Source organism: Podarcis melisellensis (genome assembly GCF_964234715.1).
Source record: "Podarcis melisellensis genome assembly, chromosome: 1".
Classification (NCBI taxonomy): domain Eukaryota; kingdom Metazoa; phylum Chordata; class Lepidosauria; order Squamata; family Lacertidae; genus Podarcis; species Podarcis melisellensis.
Window position 1 is genome coordinate 71,350,234 of NC_138528.1, and position 15,704 is coordinate 71,365,937.

The window sequence follows — 15,704 nt, forward strand, 5'->3', positions numbered from 1 at the left end:
GAATTGGCAAACAGGGGGATGACAGCAACCTTTTACAATTTACAAATAAAATCTCTCCCTCAACTCTTTGTGTAATATGTAATAGACAAGAGAGTGCACTGAATATTTGGGATAAATACAGTGCTGATACACATCTAGCATCCATTGTTACATATGCATTTCGTTTGAATGTCAGCTCCTCCTAATGCATGACCACACATAGCCATTTGTTCTTAAAGCTATTTTTCTTTTATGCAAAGGTTTTCAGGGAAATTCTGTTATTTTTGTCAAAGTAATACCAATGCTGTATCCTGGCTTTTATCAAAGGTAAGCCTACCAAAGCTTTCAGCATTGCCCTTGCAGTGCATAGCAGTGCAGAAACAGCTCCTGACAGATTTCTACAGAAAATACTCTTATTTATCTGCCATGTAATCCTTGGGTGATGATTTTCCAAATAAATATTTTAATCCTCAGAATAACTAAAACTCTCGCCCTTTCCTCCTTTAGAATTCAAGAATTGCATGTAGAGATGGAATAATCCTGCTCTTACACAATTTATCCCAATATAGTTGTTAAAATACCCATATAACTGGAGTTTTGGACCTGATCAATCTGTCAGCCATTTCTTATGCTGTTCCAGTCTTTTCCAAAATACCATAATATTTGGTTTTATGAGGTTGAGTTTTCCTTAATGTAAATATACAAGATCCATTGCCATTTTCAGTGTTCTCCATTTCCAATTTGTTATTAAAGTTACTAGTCAACTTGGGGGGGGGGGATTCCAGCCCTGCCTAGCGCAGAATCTTCAAAAGTAAGCAAGGGAAGTTTTTCATGGCATAGAAATTATGAAGTTTGACACCTGTTGGCAATGGCTGCAGATCAAGTTGTAAAAGCCACTGGAACAGGATCTGGTGAATAAAGAAACTTTGGTAACCCAAAAGTGTAGGTGATACACCAAATTAGAAACAAAATGGAGACATTCTGAAAACTGTAGAAGGAAACTGGCTGCACCATATAAAGAAATATATCAAGACTACAGATGTATTTAGCTGTTGTCTGATGGTGCTTTTATCTAGGTGGTCAAAATGCAATATGGCCGTCACTGTAGGCATATCTGACAAGTCTGCTTTTGCCTAGAATAAGTGGTTGCTTGCTGGTTTGCTCTAACTCTCTAACTTGGATTGGTCCTGGATTTCGTTGTATGTGTACCCACCTCTCATAAAGATGGGTCTCTGCCATCTGAAGTGGAACCATCCACACACATACTTACCATCTCAGTGAGGAATAAGACACGAGTCATGATGTTAGGAGGACAGACATATTACAACAAGGACCTAGCCCCTCGTATTGGTGATAACAATACACATTAAAACAGCTGCCAGAGGATGGATGAAGCACCTGCTGTGGAGAGCAGCAGCTGGAGTTCATTTTGGGTCCAAAGGGCTGGGGCCAAGCAGACAGGCTGCATGTGCACTAATCCAGCACCATCACCACCTCCACCACTGACAGGTGCCCCCTTGAAGAAGGAAAACTATTTGGGGAGGAACCCAAGTTTTATAAGAAGAACAAATCCCCAGCTGGCTTAATCAGCAGATCTCCAATTACTTCAAGGGAATTATAGTGACTTCCATAAGTGAGGATATGACCAGTTCCCCTCCAGTTGCTGCCTTGGCTCATTGCTCTTCATTTTGCTATATTATTTCTCTCCAGCTTAACTGTGAAATGATTTTTTTGAAATTATCATTATTTTGTAAAACACTATATAACTAGAATAAGACTCCATTCTCCTCTAGTTAGCATTATCACAGTGTGCTCTAATTATTGGCTCCTTTCCCCTATGAAGTCATACTCTGACCATGCCATGCAGCGCTTCACAATGATGCATTGAGTAGATAAGTGTGGCAAAGAATCTCTGAATGAAATATCGGCACAACAAGTGTTCCCTTAGAAGAAGAAAAATGTGACCTTGGCAAATGTAAGAACAGCATCCACAAAGAATTCTGTGGTAACTGATTAGTAGATGAACCAACTGAAGCTCCTGGAGTAGAGAGGGTGGGGATAGATCACAGAGAGGAGGGCTGCCAATGTCTCAACTGGTTCTTAACTGTATTTTAACCTGCAACTATTAGGCAGGTGAGAATGTTTATCACCATGCTATGGAAAGTTTCAGCTTCTAATTTCTACTTATCTTAAAGGCACATCAAGAGAACATTTGAAATGTAGACAATGCTGTTGGAGAATATTTGTCTCTAGAGAAAGACTTAGCAAACAATTTGATGTCAGGTCCCTTTGAGTTGCTACTTGGTAAAATTTGTCACTCTCTTTACTATACTGGACCACCAGGTACTGGTGGTGGTTCCATTTCGGCTTCTTTGGGTGCCTTCCAGCACATGGGGACCTCCAAGCAAGAATATAAAGAAGGAAAACAATGCGTTGAATGGAAATGCACCACCATTGGTGGTGGCTTGGGGAGGCAATTTGGAACAGAGAAGCAGTGTGAATGGAAATAGTTAAGCAGCCCTCTCCTCCCACTTCTCCACTTCACATCCTCCCGCCAAACCCGCTTTCCCCTATACTTGCAAAACGGCTTTGCTAGGCTTCTGTTACATGTGTTTTGTGAATACTGTAGACAGGGTTGTAAGGTAAGATCGAGTGGCAGCAAACCTTTAACAGAAAAAATATGATGGGAGAAGCATAAAGTTTAGCTACATAACCAGAACACAGCCTTTAGCTCCACAAATAGCCATCTTTTTTTTATTTAACACACACACACCAAAAAAACCCTTATCTCCTTTTTTGTGTGGGGCCTGGGAAGTCTGACAAAATACCTTACACTGAAGATTGAACCCCAAACTATAGAGCACTGACACAGTAAATCTGGCTCAAACCTGTTTTTGTAAAATGTCATTGGCATAAATGATATTTTATATAAATAAATTATATGCACACATACAGAGAGAGAGAGACTGGTAAAATAAATTCAGCTTGTATATTCTGCAAGCTGTTATGGATCTGTTTTGGAGGTACATTTGTTTACACTCAGTGTGGATGTGCCAGTGTACTGTACAATGTGTCAGACTAAGCTTGAAGGAAAGGACATCAAATGGTTTTAAGTTTCACAGGTTTCTCTATATATAAACTACTGGTTTCAGATTATGCAGTAAGGGCCTTGGATGAGAACTCTGGATAGAATCTACTGAGAACACGTCTTGTGCAAGTTATGTTGGAATGAATGGGATAATATTGCAAAGGCTACAACAAACATCAGCATCGAATATATATTTTACAAGCCCTCAAACATGAACCAATCAACCACTTCCTGGAAAAGTCCCAATGGAGATACTGGCACAGGAGGAGCAAGGAGACAGAAGGGGCAGCCCACATTCTCCAGCAAAGCAAAGAACAGAGCTGATGGGTAAAACAGTCCTGTCACCTTTTAGAAAAGAAACACACAGGACAGACAGGATGGTGTTTTTTCCACTTAAAGGCAGCAAACAGTCAATTGAAAGAGATAAAAAGTAGCATGTCTTAAGGCAGGAAATTCGGTTCCAAATCTCCCTGGTTTTGGATCTAAAGGACTCTCCAGCCACCACAAAGGGACAGATCTCATAATAATCTTATTGTAATCAAACCTTATTGGGGTCAGATGCTGCATTTCTGACTGTCTTAAACATACTGTGGAGAGGAAGAATATGCAGTAATCTGCGCCTATGGCAGGGGTGTGGCATCCTAGTCACCTTTGCTCTATGCTGCAAGTGATGTGTAGAGAAGAAGAAGAAGAAGAAGAAGAAGAAGAAGAAGAAGAAGAAGAAGAAGAAGAAGAGGAGGAGGAGGAGGAGGAGGAGGAGGAGGAGGAGGAGGAGGAGGAGGAGGAGGAGGAGGAGGAGGAGGAGGAGGAGGAGGAGGAGGAGGAGGAGGAGGAGTTTGGATTTGATATCCCGCTTTATCACTACCCGAAGGAGTCTCAAAGCGGCTAACATTCTCCTTTCCCCTCCTCCCCCACAACAAACACTCTGTGAGGTGAGTGGGGCTGAGAGACTTCAGAGACGTGTGACTAGCCCAAGGTCACCCAGCAGCTGCATGTGGAGGAGCAGAGACGCGAACCCGGTTACCCAGATTACGAATCTACCGCTCTTAACCACTACACCACACTGGCTCTCATTCAGAGAAACTGAATGAATATTTAGTTAATAAGAATCATAGATCTGGGGGTGATTCTGGGGGATCTGCAATACAAGATGCAACTACTGCATCCCTGACACAGAGAGGACCATCTAGCCTCTGCTTAAATACCACCAGCAAAGCAAAGTCCATCCACCTCCTGAGGCAATTCGTTCTATTGTCAGATAGCTCTTGCCATTAAGAGCTTAATGTTTACTGCTTTCCCTACAGTTTCTTCCCATTAGTTCTAGTTTCACCCTCCAGAGCAACAGAGAACAAGTCCCAGCTATGGAGGAAGCAGGAACTGCATGAGAAGCAGGAGGCAGCAAATTACCGGTACTTCTTCTCTCATAGCAAGAAAGCACAGGCAACATAGCTGTGAAGTAGGGACCTGCTGCATGACACCTCCTGGCCTACAAAGGAAATCTGGAAATTTCCCTAAGCCCCATGGGCTTTCCAAAGTTATATTGGGAAGAGGATTGGACTGAAAATGTAGCGCACACTGAGGTTTTAAGCTGGCGTGGGAACCTTTGGTCCTTCAGCAGTTGTTGAACTATAACTCCCATCAGTCCCAGAGTGCATGGCTAAGCAATGATGGGTGTTGTAGTTCAGCAATATCTGGAGGGCCACAACCAATGGATGGGGCTAGTTGGATGACTTTGCCTGAAAAATGAATGTGAGAATCAGAACAGTGCCTTTAAAATGAATGTGAGAGGCAGACAGAACTCATTGTCCCTACTGCTGCTGGTGGTTTCCTTGTAAGTATCTGGCCTTGTGGCTCAGACCTCTCCTGCATCCTAATCCTCTAATGGTGATGAATGCAGATGCCAGGTTCTAGCCACGGGGCAGCAGAGAGTTGCTCCTGAAAATAGTGCAAATGCTGCTATGGTGCTTCTGTGTAGTCCATTTTGCACATTCCTGTGGTGGAAGCTGATGGGTTTTGGGGGGTGCAGTCTGAATAGAGAATGAAATGGGTGAAGGAAATTCTCAACCAGGCTGTCTTTCTTCATTAGGTAGTAGAGTCCTAACTCTCCAGCCAAAACATCGGTTTCATGCCTGCTCTTCCCTTGAAAACAGGTTATGTCCCTCTGGAAGTTTGTTCATAAGCCTGCCTATTGACTCTGGAAGCAGAGATTTGCCCAGGCAGATCTCTCTACTGCCCTTCAGCAGAGAATACTGGAACAGATATTTTTAGGGAGCTGGCATAATTGACATATTCATTATTAAACTGTGACATAATGAAAAGGAGAATCAGAGGCTGTGTGCAAGCAGTAAGGGAGGGAAATGTTTTCAGCAGTAATTTTAATTGCTATGTTCTGGGTCACTTTTAGTCACTTGTTGTAGCACATGTAGTACACCCAACGAGCCCAGTATCAACCCATTCACTTTTTTTAAAAAACTACAGAAAAGACATCTGAACATCCTAAAGTGGTTACAAATCTGGTGATTCATAAGACTTTCACACTGCATTTGACTAAAAAGAAAAAGAAATCTCTGCACCATAAAACTGAGCTTTGGAGAGCAGCTGCATATCTTTTCTGCCAAGTGGAGATGCGGTAACTAATCCAGAAAATGAACAGAGCAACCGTCTTGCAGGATAAAGAACTTCTTGAAAACAGGCAACAAGTTCACATGGGTATTTGAGTAAAAAATGGAAACTATTTCTCCTCTCCTTGGATATTATTAACACCACGATCATGGCTTTCTTTGCCCACGCAATTTGGCAGAGCAAAATTCCTGATGTTATTCTAATGGAGAGCTTTTCCATACCTAAATGTGATTATCACAGGAATGGTGTGACATGGGAATGACCTGGTGTCTTCGGGGCTTCAGGCTTCATCCTGACTCTGACAGAATGAAAGCAACAGGGATCGCTCGTGTGTGTCACTTGGATCCTGCATAGGTTGGCTGTGCACAGGCATGAGGCCAGGGTGCAGGCAGCTTGGGGATCTGAGCCAGTGCAAACATTTCCTAAGAGTGATATTTAAAATATTCAGTCTCAAGCATCCCAATGTGTACTATGCTCTGCAGGCAGAAGCTTGGTGGAGTTCAAGTGTTTTGTGCCAGCACAACTCTTTGAGGATTGCAGCTTGGCCAGGCTGTGACCGTACGTGTGCAACCTTAAAAGTTTTGTGGGAAACCATGGTACTCCCTCCAAATGTATTTATCAAGGGTCTTTTATTTTAATACATACAAAAAAACAACCACCCCAGTTAAACTGTGAATTTTTGACTATTGTCTTAGACAATAGTCTGCCTACCCTGTGCAAACATGTTAGCATGAAATTCTTCAAAAGATGAATAACTTTAGTTTAAAATGTAAGGCATTGATGTAGAAACACACACATCCCATTGCCCATCCATGTGCATTTGAATGTTCTCAAATTTCATATGATAATTTAAGGTATTTACTCTAATAATTAGAGCATGTAATGGGATTTATGCAAATGTAATTATGAATTGATAGGGAGTAGTACTTTTTTTAACAAAAAGAAATTCAATAAGCATAAGCTGGTAGAAACTCAGTGAACAGAAACTTATCACATTTGAAAGCTACCTAATCACACTTCTGGTTCGCTGGATTCTGAACATTCCTGTGGGTTCTTTTTCTTTAATATTTTTTCTCTCTTAATGGTTGTTTGCAAAACTGCAGATTATTACACATGATAAAGTAAATAGGCTACCACAAAACATGGATGCTCAGCTTTTTCATAATGCACCTCCCATGTGTTGCTCTTTTAAAAAGCTGCTCAAATCTCAGCAAATATTCAGCATGCAGCCAAAAGCTTTAGCTTACCCTCTATCTCAGCATGGGGGAAAGAGACAAGAAGAAAAGGGCGGGAACCAAATTATATAAGCTGACTATACATGTTTAGGTGCTAAGGGTATTTTAAAAGTTTTATTGATGTTTTTAATGATTATATACATACTATATATTGCAAGTTTGCATCACCAAGATATACAGTACTTAACGGATCTTTCCAGGGCTATTTACTTAATAAAAGAAACTGGTTTATCCACCTTAGCCATCCTCTATGAGCCAATCTTGCAGTATATGATTAGAGGGGGGAAAGATAGCTGGAAAATTGTAAATGACAAGCAACAACAGAAACGAACAAAACAAAACAAAACGCCTTCTGCACTCCCATAGTTTGGAACAGGACAAGAGATCTGCAAGTGACTCACCAAGGGAACACGGGAAAGAGTGGATAGCTCTTGTGTGCTTGGTGCTCTCTTCAATCAGTAACTGTAGCACTAAAGCAGAAGGGAGCTAAAGAGATAAGGACGGTTTAGCCGAGCAGCCACTGACTTGGATTGCATATGCTGACTGCATGTTTAAATAGCAGCAGTCAGCACTGTGACTGACATAGTTTCTATATGGCTCGGAGGTATCCTTGTGATTGATCACTCTCTCAAGCCCTGCCTGAAATTGTTTGTGCTCCAAGGTCAAAGATGGACTGTAGCTCAGTAGCAGAGCATCCACTTTAAGTCATTGACTGGAAGCAACCTTAGGAGAGACATCTGCACAGATTGTGCCCGGAGAGAAATTGGTGGGTTCTTTTAACCTCACAAGTGACTGAGGAAGAAGAAAGTGGGACTGAACTAGTGAAAAAGGTCTTGCTGCCATATATTTAAAAACTCAAGATTTAGTCCACTTCACACAAGGCAAGAAAATCCCTATTGTTGACCACCCAGGCATTCAGATTATCTGTTTCCAAAGTGAACCCATAAAGCATAATGCTTGACATCTCAATGGCAAGATAGAATGGGACTGATTTTTAGTAAAATGTGCTCAACTGAATGTAGTAAAATTCACTGCTTGAATCCGGAGTTTGTTGCTCCTTTCCCATTTCTCACTTCTGTAATCTAAATACAGAAAGGACATCGGCTAGGGCTATTGGATCTCTATTTCCTGGAATGTGCATTCACTTTAGGGTGCACATTTTCCCCACCATTTTCGATTCTGCTGTATGTTCGGACAGCGACCTTCACGAGCACTGCTTTCCAGCACGGGACTGCGCAATCCTATGCAGTGTATAGGAAGGGAAGCCTTTCGGCGAGGCTAGTTCCCATGTTAAACGGGCGCGGGACTTCAGTCTTAGAAAACGCGCAAGAGCGTGCAAAACGCAAAGATATAACTTAGGAAGGGCGTGTGCGTGTGAAGTCTCGCAGCGAATGCAGGTCAACGTGCCTCTTCAAGCCTGAGAGGAGTTCTGTCACGGATCGTTAGGCAGCCCTGTCTTGGCGGGAAAGGGCGTGTGGGAGCGGGTCCGCCCGCGCCAGGTGCGCGCCAGGTGCCCGCGTCCCGCCCTGCCTCTGCCCCTTGACCCGGGAGCTGTATATAAAGCCGCGAGGAGACGGGGAGCGCGCGCGTGCCTCTTCACCTTCTTCCCTTCACGAGCTGCTGCTTCCTGGTTGCTTTTTTTTTTTTCTTAAACCCCACACTCGTCTCTTGTTTGATGTTCCAACTTCAGGCAGCTCCTCAGTGACGCGGCGGCCTCCCCGTCGCGCCTTGGGCCGGCGGTTGGACGGAAGGCTAGGCCGGCGGTGAGGAGGAAGCCCAGCAGTAGTAACGGGCCATGGCCGAGCCGAGTCCGAAAAGGCTTAAGAGCGGCCTGCCCTTGTGCGCCATCCACCGGCATGGCAGAGCTCTGGGCAAACTCGTGAAGCAAAACTTCCCGGCCGTGGTGGAGGAAGGCCTGTGCGGAGTCACCGGCGCCCTGCTCGAGGTCGCCTACGTCTTGCAGATGCTGGTAAGGCCACCGCGCAGAGACCCGCTTGGCGCGCCAAGGCAGGCCTGGCGCAAGGCGCTGCGGCTCATTCGGCGCTCCGCCAGCGTCTCCTTACTCTGCGTTCGAGGTGCCTCTTTTCAGGGCCGCGACGAGGGCTCGCTCTGGGTTCGCCTTTTCCCATCCTGCCTCACCTCCTCACCTCGGGCCTCTTCAGTTGGGGTTCTTTCTTTTCTCATTTCTGCTCTGCGTTTAGGCCTGACTTGCACGTCCACGATAGCTAGTGCTCCCCCTCCCCTCAGGGTGCACAGTACCAGGACTTCTTTTTTGTGTTGTTAAAAAGTGTGACACTTACTGCAACAACTTCATGATGACTACTGGCACCTATTTTTCTAGGGGGAGAAAACACTGAGGTAGCGGTTGCTTGAGTTCTTCTTCCTAAGTGGCAGCCATCAAGCAATGGATATGCTGGTATAAGATACCCATGTTAAAAAGAGGGGTAGAAGAGGTGCACACCTGGGAAGCCTTCTAGTAACATCATGGTGTGTGGTGGCTAGTTCATGGCAAAGACACACTTTAAAGCATTATTATGTACATCTTCTGGAACTGCTGTTGTGAAAACAGATTCTGGTTTGCATCATGGTTAAAATACTTCTTCCTTTGCTGGATGCAGCTGAGGCATGGCTTTTCTTCTATATTAAACCAACATCTGCTGAGGTCTTTTGCTGCACATAAAGTGACTAAATCCCCACTCTTTCCAAATGTGTGTGCCTGCATTCATACATTCGGCTGACAACATTTGTTGTTGTTTAGTTGTGTCCAACACTTCGTGACCCCATGGACCAGAGAACGCCAGGCACTCCTTTCTTCCACTGCCTCCCGCAGTTTGGTCAAACTCATGTTCATAGCTTCGAGAACACTATCCAACCATCTCGCCCTCTGTCGTCCCCTTCTCCTTGTGCCCTCAATCTTTCCCAGCATCAGGGTCTTTTCCAGGGAGTTTTCTCTTCTCATGAGGTGGCCAAAGTATTGGAGCCTCAGCTTCACGATCTGTCCTGACAACATTAGTTCATGAATAATAGCTCAGTTGGTTAGAGTATGGGGCTGATAATACCAAGATCCCAGGTTCAATCCCCAGATAGGACAGCAGCATATTCCTGCATTGCAGGGGGTTGGACTAGATGATCCTCAGGGTGCCTTCCAACTCTACAATTCTATGATTGTATGATTCTATTCTATCTGGTATACTCCTTTGCCACATATGGCCCTGTCCTCAAACTTAGGATGGAGGCCCATTCTCTTCCTTCTTGCCACTCTGCCATGCCCCCATTGTGCTATGGAGCCAGGCTCGCACTCTTTTCACATGCCCTCTCCTTCACAGATACTCCTTATGTAAACCACCCATCCTTCATATGCAGAGCCAACCTCTTGTAGGGTCATGTTAAAATGTTCATGTGTTGGGAGGCTATGGGAAAGAAATGACATCGTTTTGTCCACTGGGTGACAACTGGCTGTATACACATGGATTGCACACAACTGAATGGATGTATGCAGAATTATTCATTGTAACACCAAACTAAATTATTAATGTATGTCCCCCAAATTTCAGGTTTCTATTTCATAAGGCAGTATTGTAAGTATTTTGGGGGTATGCCAAGTCCACTGTTTTGAGGGAGAGATATTCACGTATGCCCCATTTTGATGCCAGAAGTACTTTTTGTGAGCAAATACATGTGGATATACCCTAGCAATTTTGATACTGCCATGAATGAGCAGGTCAGACAGTACCACACATCTTATATATTATGGTACATTTTGCTGCTGTATGAAATTACTATATTGCTATATTCACTGTATTTACAATGTCTAATATTTCTTTTAAGGTTGTTCATGGCATATAAATAATAATATGCATGGAAAATAATGGTTCAGCATTTACTGCAAGCGGACACTCATAAACTGATGCAAAGCTCCTGTGCAATCTTTCCCCTTTGTATAACTCACTTCTGTCTGCTGCTATCTGTCGTGATTTCTTTTTATATGAAGTCCTAATTTTGGACAAGTCCTGCATCTTAGGAGGCCCGGAACCAAGGAAGGAAATTTACATGCTGACTGACTCACTTTTGGATATGTGAACAGTAGTGAATCAGTCTTTAAGAGACTCAGTGCCTGTAAGTATGGGGGCAGAAGTCAGGCCCTTTTTACTTGCGAAAAATATGAGTGTTAAATGAGTCTGGTAGGCAACTGACGGTAATGAAGCTACACTGATTATACAGTAGAGTAAGAGAATCAAGGAATGAAAAGCAGGAATGGGGAAAGTGATGAAGCAAGGGAAGAAAAACTGACTCAGAACTTAGTGGTGGGAAGCTGTGACAACATCCTTCAGCTGTCACTGCATTCCTTCTAAAAAGAGAAAAGGGGAAGCTGCTGACAACACTGCCCTGATTAGATATAAGGATCACAATTCAAGATGACAATATTCTCAGAATATGAGAACATATTTTTCCAGCAAAAACAATGAGGAATGGGAGAATAATAGCCATAAAGTCCCATCTTCTCTGCAGGCACAGAATGTACTTGGGCAATTGCTGGAACTTAGTATGAATCTGGATCTGTTTCTTTCATATTGTTAATGATTTTCTTCATGTTTTAATGTGATGAAGACCTTAGGGAGTGTTTTCTTATCTCATATATCTATCTGATTGGCCACTGTGAGAACAGGATCGTTGACTGGATGGGACATTGGTTTATTTGCCCAGGGCTCTTCTTATGTACCTTTGAAGTTTGAAGGAGGGTAAACTTGGTAGGCAGTAAACTGAAGAGGCAGTAACCTGAAGTAAACTGAAAATGAAGAGTAGCACTGATCCAAGACCTGATTCTTACATTATGGAAGTGACATTGTTTCGATTTCCCTATGATTCCATTCCACACACTGTTTTCAATAATGTAAGAATTCGGAAACCATGTGGAAAAATCAAGCTCATGTGGGAAGAACAGCAACAACACCAGGGGCCAGATCTGGAGGATGGGGTGTGTAAGAAAGCAGTAACATGACACAGGATGTAACTACGGGAGAAGAATGGCAATCATGTTGCCTGTATATCCCCCTGCATAGTTTCCACTCTCCAACTACTACTCCAGAGGCAACAGCTTCTAACTTTCTGCAACAAAAGAAGTGACAAATGGTACAGCCATTCCTCATCCTTACAAATATCTGCATAAGCAGTCTTGTGTGCATGTTGCGTTTGGATGAGCATCCTTATTCACATCATCATGTGTACTTGAGTCCTCATATACTGACTAGATGCATCTTTGAATGAAAATATGCATCTGTATCATTCCCCACCACCACCAATTCACCTACTTTCAGTTTTTCGAAAAATATTTCAGATATTTCTGCATTCTGTAAAATTAACAGTGTTTACCTTTTTTGAATATAATTGTGCTAAATCAGATCCCATTCACATTAAGGCATGAGTGAGGAGTACGCGGCTCACCCTGTGTCATTGGGCTCCAGCTCCCTTTATCCCCAGCCAGAATGGGCAGTGGTCAGAGATTTTGGGAATTGTTGCCCAAAGACATGGGGGGAGTATAGTCCCACCCCTAATTTTGAATATTAGTAAACTTTCTGGAAAACTAATTGCCCATGACTACAACTAAAACAGGTTATATGGTCTTTTGTCTGATGTACAAATATTTTTTTAAACTTAACATACACATACCCCAGGGTACCTAATATGAAATATTGTTTCTATCTATGGCAAAAGCAAAAGTTTGTATTTTACTTCTAAAATATATCGGTTTTCCAGAAATGTTTTTTTCTTCTACTCTTTTTGAAGTTTAAACCTAAGTATTGTAAAATATTATACAATATTATTGTACTTTGTATATGAACTGCAGTGGGTCTTTTGCTTTGTTGTCTGTTTGAAAAATATAGGGTGAAATCTTTGATCATTCTGATATGGCTTTACCAAATGTTTCTAAATTCTTCTGGGACCGGGCTAAAGAGGAGAGGGAAGCAGCAGAAGCTCTCATACAATACCAGCATGACAGGGGAGGCCTCTACTGTACCAGAGTTATCCAGGTATGTGGCAGAGTTTGTCCTCATGCCAGAGGTTTAACTTCATAAGATATATGTCTCATGTAACAGATCAAAAAAGAACTCACACACATATCCCTTATGGTGTGAGCTACATATGTATTTAGCTACACCTTTTTCCATGTTAGCCTAGAAGCATAAAGCAAGAAGACATTTTTTTGGGGGGTCATATTTCTGCATGACACCTAGCGGGTTTCATGCCTCTCACAGTAAAATGATAGGGTCAGATTTGGAGCTTAGCTTTCCCCCCATACAAATTCAAATTTTCTTTTTAGACATCAGTCTTATTGCACTTATTAAAGAGGGTTTTTTTTTTACACCACTGTAACCATGATTTGAGTTCCTCCCCCACTTCCAGAATGTGAATGACATATGTCCATATGTTAGCAGGTATAGAAGTGCTTTCACCCTGCCATCTCTTGCAATTCGAAGCAAATATGTGTGAAAACTATTTTGTTTTTCTGCTCCAAGGCAACTAATCTGGGAGACCCAGCACAATCCATATCCTGAATCCATATCCTTTGAAAATCTAGCAAATTTCATTTGATATCCGTTTAATCTTACCTCTTGTGGACATCCTTCCCTATGCAAGCAAGCAGCACCCACATGAACAGCACCATTCCATGCTTTTAGATCCCATCCTTCCTCCAGGGATCTGAGGGTAGAGGACACGGGTTCTCTTCTTTTTATTGGAGATCTTCATGGATCAATGTTACACTCATGCAATTTTATGCAGCTTCGTAGCAGTATGGGTTGCTACAACCCATTCTAGGCTTTCATTACTTTATTGGCAATGAACATATTTTAGGGATCAATATTATCCACACCAATTATACAAACACTTGGCTAACATATCATCATATAAAAGCTGTAATAAGCTTGGTGAGCTGCCTTGTGTGCATATATTAATTTTCTATATCTGTATTCCGCAAATCTCAAAGATGTTGCTCAGAAGACAGAGGTAAGGGCATTACAGCACAAGCAGTTGAAAATGTGGTGGAAACAATTGTAACTTCTACTATTTGCCATCTTTGTTCTGCTCTTTGTAATTCCAGAAACCACCCAGTATGTTAATAAACGGTGTGGCTGCAGCTCTGGAAGTAGCCCTAGTACAATGGAAGATGATGGCGGGCCATTTTGAAGAGCTTTATGCTCTGAGTATCAAGAACTCAGATCCTCACACTGCAAGCACAATTAAGAAGCAATTTCTAGCACCCAAGATACAGAAGATCAAGTTGATGGGAGATCTAATTACCAATGCTCGTAGGCTTAGGAATGCCCAGGATAGCAGAGGTGACCTTGAGAACTATCTTATAGACCGTCTGCAAAAAGAACTAAAGATTGGGACCGATTCAGAAGCACACTGCAGTCTCCATGTACCATTTCAGAAACATACAGGAGCTGCAAATGGGCTACAGTTTCTGCGAGAGGAGTACTCTCAGCCCAGGAATGGGATAAGGCCAAAATTCCAAGGCCAGTGTTGCTCCCTCTCTCAGCCTCGGTGGAAGGGCTTGCGGGAAAGAGATCAAAGGCAGGAGCACAAATGGCATTAGATTGGCTGGGATATGCTGAGCAGTGTTATGATATTCATACATCTCTAAATTGTCCCGGAATAGTTGTCTATAGGTTGACATGATTTGTGAAAACAGTCTCCACAAACAGGGTAACTGTACCATCATGATTTGGTCATTGTTGATTATTTTGTTCATGATACTATGTTTGAAAAAGCAATTATTCCACCATGGACTGCAGTCCTTTCTATGAGTGCAGGAACTCCTTACCTTCATATAAAAGCTATACTAACTCTTACCCACAATATTGAGCTCTAGACAATCATGTATCTAGTATAGTCAGGCATTAGGTTAGCTTGAATAAGTGCATAAATGATAACCTTGTATTTTTCTACTATGTAGTAAGGGTCTTTTATAATGCATTCCTTTAAAATAACAAGATAAATTAGATTTTACTATTTCAATGGTTGCCTTGATAGAAGTTTATTAACCTTACAGAGACTTCTATTTTAGTGTACATCCATTTTTATGCTATATATATATTGCTACATAGCTTAATGTAAGCACAATAAAATTGTTTACCTTGGTGCATTGTACTTAGATTTTTAAGGTGGTATTTTACTACGAAATATTTTACTACATATTTGATACGCCTGCAATAGCAATGATAATAAATGTTGAAAATTTAAAAATGAAATATATCTATCTTTTGTGATTTTTCATGATCAGCCACATGTTATGCTCCTGTTGGGAAGAAGCCATATATATGAATAAGGCTTTTAAATAAATGAATTGAGCACACCCTCTGCAGTCACAGTGCTTAACCATGCTTGATTTCCATAACACAGGGTGGTGTTCAGGGAGCAGGTTTAGAGACCTTAATTCCCATATGTGGAGTTCTGTCATTCTCATGGGTGAAGATCCAGAACTAGGATACTGCTTTAATGGGAGAGAGGGGCAAATTCTGTTCTCCACCCCAGACAAATTACCACTAGTAGCAATTCTGTCATCGTATGTAATACAGTGGTACCTCAGGTTAAGTACTTAATTCGTTCCAGAGGTCCGTTCTTAACCTGAAACTGTTCTTAACCTGAAGCACCACTTTAGCTAATGGGGCCTCCTGCTGCTGCCGTGCCGCCAAAGCATGAATTCTGTTCTCATCCTGAAGCAAAGTTCTTAACCTGAGGTACTATTTCTGGGTTAGCGGAGTCTGTAACCTGAAGCG

At 42.3% G+C, this 15,704-nt stretch overlaps 1 protein-coding gene across 1 annotated transcript; it reads left to right on the forward strand.

Annotated features, from left to right (window-relative positions):
• Window positions 1-8,491: 8,491 nt before the first annotated feature.
• On the forward strand, window positions 8,492-15,176 carry LOC309366006 (ferritin light chain-like). The gene is made up of 3 exons (XM_081904592.1): window positions 8,492-8,893; window positions 12,807-12,953; window positions 14,024-15,176. The coding sequence occupies exons 1-3, from the start codon at window positions 8,720-8,722 to the stop codon at window positions 14,519-14,521; spliced, it is 819 nt and encodes a 272-aa protein (XP_081760718.1). The 5' UTR covers window positions 8,492-8,719; the 3' UTR covers window positions 14,522-15,176.
• The last annotated feature ends 528 nt before the right edge of the window (window positions 15,177-15,704 follow it).